Genomic DNA, 8,190 nt, shown 5'->3' with positions numbered 1-8,190 from the left:
GCAGGAATGGATGACCATGCCCAGTGGGATGTGTCAAATCCCACAGGATGTATAGACAAGGGCCCAGGGCCCAGGTAGGAAGAGAGACACCTAAGATCACTCAGCTGGTTAATGACAGAGCTGGGACATAACCTGGGTCTCCCAATTCTCCTTCAGGGCTCCGTTCACCTGGTAACTGACCAATGTGGCAGGAAGTACCCAGAGCAGAGGTGTCTGCACCTTGCATTGTGAGACCGGGTCTCTCTGGATTTAGGAGCAGAGGAAAGGATTCGCTCTGAATGCTGAACAACAGGAGGACGTCTCTGGCCAATATCAGACATTAGCCTGGCAACAATCACAGCTCTCCATGTCCGCACTCAGGGCAGACATTGCTAATCAATCCCAACAAGACTTTCTTGCTGAGCCTCACTTGGCCTTGGATTCTCCCAAAACTGTGAGAACCAATAAGAGCTGGCCTGCAGTGGAAACTGACTTGAAATCCTGGCCTTTGGCCAGAGCAGCTATACTACGTTTTTAACAAGGGACCTCTCTGGGCTCTGTAGTGTGGCTTCACCTCTGCAACAGAACCTGCAGAAAACGCTCCCAGATGCCATCTCTGGGAGCCGTGAAGAAGCCCCTCCCAGACCATACTTTGAGGCTGTGTTCTATGAGAAGTGAAGGCTCTGGGAGTCCCCTGGTGGCCTAGTGGTTAGGATTTCGGGCTTTCACTGCTGAGGCCCTGGTTCAATCCCTGGTCGGGGACCTGAGATCCCACAAGCCGTGCTGCACAGGAGAAAAAAAATAAAAATTCCCTGTAGCTGGCCTGGTTAGGCTCCTAGCTCTGCTCCTTACCAACTGTGTGACCTTGGGCAAGTCCTTGACCCTTCTGAGCTGGTTTCCCCCTTGTAAAATAGGGATAGTAGTAGTACCTACTTCTCAGGGCTGCTGGACTAATTAAATGAGATCAGGCCTGTAAAATCCTTGTTGGGATGCTGGCACACACTAAGCTATTATTGGTGCTTATTACTGAGAGGCAAACGCCTTGCTCTGGCATTCAAGGCCCCCGTTGATTGGCCTGGTGACACGCTCATTCCCTCCATTGAGTGGGCCCTCCTCCTGGCTGGGCTCCTCCCTCCTGCCAGGGCTTCTCCCTCCTGCTAGGGCTCCCTCTCTGTGCTCTTTCTCTAACCTTCCTCCACGTCCCAGAGCCAGTGACACTTCTTCTCTGCCACCACCTCTATGAAGCCTTCTTGGATTTCTCCTGACCTCTCTCTGGGCAGAGGTCAGGACCCCACTTTGCAGCGCCCATCATTGTTTCACTGGGTGAGCCTTACTTCCCTGGGGTCCCGGTCTTAACACTTTTCTGGGTGAACAGACTCACCAAGTGGCCAGGCCAGCACAGGCAGGTAAGGCCCTCCCACCTCGACCTCCCCAGGAAGTCAGGAGGAACCTGGGCTAAAAGAACAAAGGAGTCCAGCCTGACAGAGCTGGCTGAGCCGAGGGGCAGGCTGCTGGTGTTGGTGCCAGGTGGCCCAGCCAGGATTGGCAAGAATCTGCTGCGGGTGGGTCCAGAGACCTGGGGCAGAAGCGGGTGGATTCATTAGGCAGATGTGGAGAGGGGAGACCTCACCATCTGACCCTGGGGTCCAGGAAAGAGGGGTGCTGCTCACACTTGGGGAAGGGCTCCCCCCAGCTCCTGCCAGGATGGTTAAGTCTGCCCTCAGGCAAACAGAGCCAGAGCCCCAGCTCTGAGGCCCTCTTGTCGACAACAGGGGCTGCTGGGGACAGGAAGAGTGTCACATTTCATGGATGGAAAAAGCCAGCGTGTGTATCTATGTGAGATTCTGGATTCTCCATTGGACCAGGGCTCCTGAAGTCAGGAAGTGGGGGAGGGAAAGTGAGGAACCCAAGACTCAGACACGGTAACCTGCCCAAGGGAGCCATGAAGTGGCAGCACCATGATTTGGACACAGATACCTGGACCCAGAATCCCCTCTCTTCACCTCTGCATGCACCACTCAGGCCTGGGATGTGGCCAGGCGTCCATCTCCATCTGTCTAATGAGACTGTCCAGTTCAGGCCATGCTGGACCCTCCCCACATGCCCCCTTCCTCTTGCCCAGCCTGTCTCCACTCAGTTTTCCTGCCAGGTGCTCGCAGTGGTGCCTTAACAAATCCTGGGTTCCTTGGGCAACACAACGCCCACTCTCCTAGCCAAGGACCCCACAAAATCCCCCAGTGCAGAGGGCCCCAAACCTGCCTGCATATCAGCATTACAAGGGAGGTTGTGAAATCCACATTCCTGGGCCCCAGGACCAGAGATCTGAGATGGACCCAGGAGTCTGGATTTGTCCTACATTTCCCTGGTGATTTCTGATGTCAGCCACATTTAGAAACCGCTGGTCCAACCCATCCCTTGGTCCTCTGACTCTGGGCTCCAATGCAGGGGCCTGGGAGGTGGTTCACAGCAAGAGAACTCAAGGCAGGCCCCTCCCCTAAGGGACCCTGGCATCACCCCTCAACACCCCCATGAAACTGTGTCCGCTGAACCCAGCCGGCACCCCATTCCTTTGTCCTGCCTGCAAAGCTTGCTCCTTCCCCTGAAAAGGCCCCAGGCCACTTCCTCCAGGAAGCCCTCCTCAATCTCATCCCCTTACCCAGTCAGTCCTCGGCCCGTGAAGTCTCCGTGTGCACAGCAGGTGAAGCACCATTACAAACCTGCTCCTCCCTTTGCCAGGCCAGGCCCACGTCTCTATTTCCCTGGTGTCCCTCCCCCTCCCCAGGACTCGGACTGAGTGTGACTTGGGCCTCAGGTGCAGTGTCTGGCCTTCAGGAGCCCTGTGGAGATGACTAGTAAGCGCTAGCACTGTTGAGCCTTTTCTAGATGCCATGCACCTTGTGAAGCGTGTTACATTCATTATCAAATTTGACCAACGACACCCTGTGCGGTAGGTGATATTTCTACCCCCCCTTCTACAGGTGAGGAAACTAAGGCACAGAGAGGCTATATAACCTCGAGGTCACAGGACCTCGAAGTGAGAAGGAAATGAGCTGGAATTCCAAATACCCATGCCCTTCACCACACTGTTTCCCTGTCCAACATCCCGGAATGCTGGGAATCCCAGCTGTAGACTGAATCCAGCATTTCCAGCCACCTTCTCTCAGGCCTCCCCAGTGTGGACACCCGCTCCAGTCACTGGGTGAGGTCTCTTCCCAACTCACTGCACAGCCAAAGCTCTGGGCAGCCTACAAGGTGACAACGTGGCCCAGGGCCCCACCCACCTGCTTCTGTCTGGTCCAGCCAGCCACCTTGGGCTGAGGCCAGGGCCCACGTGAGGCCCAACATACAGGGCTCTTGGTCCCCCTGACCCGCTGCTCAAAGTCCAGCAGTGGTTTCCCCAGATGGATGACCCATGATCCAGGGTCAGCAGAGACAAACCAGAGAGCAGAGTGGAGTGGCAAACTGCCACGGATTGCTGGGACAGTAACTTAGCCTCTCTGTGCCTCTGTTTTCTTATCTGTAAAATGGGAGTAATAACAATAGTACCAGGGAATTCTTTGGCGGTCCACGAGTGGTTAGGACTCTGCGCTTTTACTGACAAGGGCCCAGGTTCAATCCCTGGTCGGGGAGCTAAAGTGCTGCCCTGGGGGGCAGGGATGGAGAGGAACTGCCTTCCTGAGAGTGAGAATGATGGGGAGTAGGTGGGGGGCACGGAGGCCTTGCGGGGAGTGCAGACATCTCTCTGGGATCCTAAGAGAAGGCTGAGGACTCAGGCCCTGTCCGGCTGTGCTCCTTCAGATGCTACCTCCTCTCCCCAAGCAGTGCGGGTCCTGGCAAGGGGCTGGATGGTCAGCGTGTGGCCTTGGCTCCCAAGGCATGGTCATGACACACCCAGTCTGCTCTCTGGGGAGGGGGAATGAATGAAGCTCCTCTCCCATCCCCCACACCCACCTGGGGCTGGAACGGAAGCCAGGAGATGGGGATTCCCAGGGCTGGAGCCAGCCCTGCCTCTTCCCCAGGTCTGGCCTCCCACTCATTTCTGCCACCTCAGGGCTCCTGAGGCTCCCCCGCCCTGACACACACACAGCCAGCTGGGTCTGCCTGCTTCTCCATTTCCGGCGGAACAGCACAACCTGAAGCTCCCACCCGAGCCCAGCAGGCATCCCTGGAGTCTCAGGTCTCAGCGGCCATCGGGCTCAGGCTGCTCCTTCCCTCTCGGTGGCCAGATGAAGGCCTGCAGGGAAAGGCATGGGCCCAGGGAGAGAGGGGGGCTCAGCTAGAAGCAACTACAAAAAGAAGGACGGACCATGTTGCTCCTGGACTCTCCCACCCCCTCAGCTCTGTGCAAATTTGCTTGTTTGGATGCTGCTTTGTTGAAGGCCTTTTTCTGTCCCCCACATCAGTCTGGGGGCCCCCCAGCGCAGGGCACTGTCTCCTCCCTCAGGCACAGGGCTCTCTGGGAGCAGAGGGCTGTGTCTCCCCCATCAGACTGGGCGTCCACTGAGGCGAGGAGCTCTGTGTCCTCCCTCAGATTGGGAGCACCCTGAAAGGGACAACTGTCCCTCTTTCTCTCCGTGTATCTCCCGGCAACACCTGCCCCCCCATCTGGAGCTGGGGGTCAGCAAGAATGAGCAGAGGGTCTGAGTCCCAGTCAATGATGCCACTTCCAATCAGCTGTGGCAACCTGAGATCAGGTGTTTAACCGTTTAGGGTCTCAGTTTTCCTATCTGCAAAATGAGGCCAATGATTCCTTATGTATCAAAAGGGTCTGAATGGAGCAAGGGAAGCACAGGGCCTCAAACTTGAGAGCAGCCTGACTTTCGCCACATGCCTGGGGACCCGCTTACTATCTACTAGGTGCTTTACCTGGATTATCTCAGCAACACCCTGAATCCTGTACCCTCTGTGGGGCTGCCTTGTGTCTACTCTGTCCCCTCCCATCACCTCCTAGGGGTCAGGGCACCTGAAGCCCTGTCATCAATTTGGTCCCTCCAACTCACCTCCCGGGCTTCATCACCTCCCTGGGCAGCTGGAGTTTCTCTCCTGGGATGGTCTGGGGTGGAGGGAGCCTACATCAGCAAAAGCAGAGGGAAGAGAGGCCCAGGGGGGAAAAAAGCCAGCAACTGGACCCAGGCCACAGGACCTCTGCACACACCACCAGCCCAGCCCTGTGCTTAGCACCTCCCTCACTGTATTTTTTGACCTGTCTTACTGCCCTGCTGGGATACTCCAGGAAAGCTGGCAGCGCTGGGCCAAGAAAGAAAATGCCTTTATGGGCTGGGCATTGAGCTGAACTCTCACCAACAGGCCTCATCCCACGGAATCCTTGTCAAGAGCTCTAGGACGCAGGTATCACCACGCCTGTTTTGCAGGCTAGAACACCAAGCCTCATGGAGATTAAGCACCACTGTTTTACCACGGGAGATGCGTGGCCTTGGGCAGAACCTAACACAAAGGAAGTTCTCAAGAAATGGTGGTTCCCATCCCTTTTCCTGGCCCAAGGGTCTGCTAAACTACCATCCTGCCCCACTCTGGTTCCCAGTTTCTCTAGAAGAGTGGGCCAAGGGGAACAGGGGATGATGGAGGGTGTGGTCAGTCTGGCTCTGCTTCGCTGGGACTGCCAGTTGTCTGTGTCCTACTGGGGCTCTCAGATGCTGACTGGGCGGCCCTGCAGGTGGTCCAGGAAGGGCTGGGAAGGAGAGTAGCACCCGCTCAGGATACTGGGACACACTTTGAAATCCAATCTGCCTTGGGGTTGTAGAAAAAGCCCTAGACCTAGAGTCCAGCAGATCTGAGACCCACCACTCCAAAGCTGGATCCCCCTGGGCAGTCACTACACCTGTCTGGGCCTCAGTTTCCTCATGTGCAACCCGGAGAGAGTAAGACCCACCTGGGAGGGGCAGAGCAGACCACTGAGGACACGGGTGAAAGTACAAACGGCTCGGTGATGTGAGCCACCCCTTCTGTCCCCCACCCCGCCCAGGTGCCCCGCACTCCACAGTTATGAGGCCTAGGTGTGAATCCTGATTTCAAAGCCCACAAGCGGTGTGACCTTGGGCAAGTGAATCTACTCTGGAGCCTCAGTTTTCCCAGCTGGAAAATGGAAATGACAGAAGGATGCACTTCCGAAGGTTAGGGTCCTGCTTAATCGACGTCTGACTCACAGCCAGTGCCCCACAAACGTAGTTATCGTCCTTATTATTATGAGTGCTATTATTATTTGCCCCTCTCGGTAATGAACGGAACTTGGGCCGTTCCTCCCCTCCAGCTGCCCGAAAGTGGGAAACGCAGCCCTAAGAAGGGAAGTGCCTTGTCCAAGTCACCACTGAGTCAGTGGACAACTGGCCTGAACCCAGAACCCCTCGGAAGCCCAGGTCTCCCCTACAGGCCGGTCCTAACGGAGGCAGCCCCCAGACCAGCCCACCTGCCCCCATCCTCCCCCCGCCACCTCCGGCCCCGGATCCCCCCTCCCGCCCCCGGCCCAGAGCCCTCACCCTCCGGCTTGGCATCACCCTTCGTTTCGACCAGGAGCAGCCAGCCCAGAGGGGCCAGGAGCAGCTGGAGCCGCATGGTCCGTGTATGGGAACGTCCGGCGTGTCCAGCGGCGCTCGCTCGCAGGCTGGAAACTTCCCGACGGGGTCGGCGATCCCGCTGCCACGCACTGGGCCCGCCCCGGGGGCGGTATCGCGCAGGGCTGCCGGGGGGAAGGGTTTCCTGCAGACTCGCCCGAACCCGCCGCCTCTCAGAGTCCGGGCAGCTGCCTGCGGGCCCGTCCCTGCGGCTCCCGGGTCCTTCCGCCGCCGGCCTCCTCCCTCCTGTCTCCGGGGGCTTCACTCCGACCGAAAAGAGGAGGGTAGACGGGGGCGAGGCAACAATTTCTATACCCCGGACCCCGCGCCAAGCCTTGATGGTATCAATAAACGTGAGCCTCAGTTTCCTCTCTGGAAAGTGGGGTTTATAATGGTATCTATGCGTTGGGCCTTGCACGGGTTAATGACATTGTTACCTGCAGTGCCCTTAGAACAGCCCCTCGATAAGCCCTCAGTAAATCTCAGCTATTCAGATTTCATTCGCCCTTATCCAGAGCCTCACGCGTGAGGGTCTGAGCCTGGAGTGGGCGAGGCCTGGCAGGAATGTGTTCAGAGGCATCCACACGCCTGCCAAGACCCTCCTGCTGCTGCAAGTGCAGAAAGCGCATCACCGCCCCGCAAAAAGGGACTCACTTAATCTGCCTTTTCGTCCCTGGGAGGCAAAGGGAACCTCTGAGACAAGGAAGGTCTGTTCCTGAGGTCACATTGTTGAATGAATGGATGAATGAATGAATGAGAGAGAGAGAGAGAAGAAAGTGAGGGAGGGAGGGAAGGAGGGATAGGAAGGAAGGAAGGAAGGGAGGGAGGGAGGGAGGGAGGAAGGAAAGAAGTTGTTTAGGGTCTCTTCACAGATGTGGGTCTTCAAGAAACAACTCAAGCGTTTCTAGAACAAGGGTTCCTGGAGCAGATGTCAGCTAGAGGCAGCCATCTCTGGGAAAACAACAACAATTTTCATCCTTGGAAGAGACCCTCAAAGGGAGATCCTTTCCAGCAGGTTAGGCTCCAGAGGAGTGGGTAGTGGGTACAACCCTGGGTGGGCAGGGGGTTCCCCACCCACAGGGGGAAAGGGCAGAGGGGGGAGGAATGTCATGATTAACAATGAACAACATAAAGCAGGCCGTGCTATGTCCTGGGGAAAAGAGAAATCATCAGTACTCTTAAGACTGATTCAGCCAGGGTAATGCACTACCAACATGACGTTACATGGGAAAAGCAGTATATACTGTATGACCCCACTCAGCAAAAATATATCCTTACAGATACAATGCATAGAGATGATTTTAAAAGAAAATGACAGCCAAATATTTACAGTCATTTTTTCCAACTTGTGGGAGTGTGTGTGTGTGTGTGTGGGGGGGGGGGGTGGGGCCAACTTGGACGTGAGTTTTCAGGCACAAGCACCGCAGTTAGACGTGCATTTTAGGACGCTAACCCGTGGCACCTAGGGGTCCCCACAGGAGGGGCTGGGCTGGAGATGGGAGAAGGGGCCAGGCTTGCAGCCTTGCCAGGTGAGCGATGTGAGGACCCAAACCAAGGCAAAGGGTGAGAGAGACGGGAGAGTCAGGAGAGGTTCCGAAGTAGAACCGATAGGATTTGGTGGCCAACGGAGCGTGAGAGGGAA

General features: G+C 56.5%; 1 protein-coding gene across 1 annotated transcript in view; it reads right to left on the bottom strand.

Moving 5' to 3' along the window:
- The window catches only part of PLOD1 (procollagen-lysine,2-oxoglutarate 5-dioxygenase 1), a 27,821-nt gene extending 21,091 nt beyond the window's left edge, over positions 1 to 6,730 (bottom strand). The window contains exon 1 of the mRNA XM_007463175.1: positions 6,474 to 6,730. Coding sequence (XP_007463237.1) covers positions 6,474 to 6,549 — 76 coding nt within the window. The 5' untranslated portion in view covers positions 6,550 to 6,730. The remainder of the gene's footprint in view (positions 1 to 6,473) is intronic.
- Positions 6,731 to 8,190: the final 1,460 nt, after the last annotated feature.

This window comes from Lipotes vexillifer, unplaced genomic scaffold, assembly GCF_000442215.2.
Source record: "Lipotes vexillifer unplaced genomic scaffold, Lipotes_vexillifer_v1.1 scaffold109, whole genome shotgun sequence".
Lineage (NCBI taxonomy): Eukaryota > Metazoa > Chordata > Mammalia > Artiodactyla > Lipotidae > Lipotes > Lipotes vexillifer.
The sequence above is the reverse complement of the archived record's forward strand: the minus strand, read 5'-3'. Positions and strand labels throughout refer to the sequence as shown.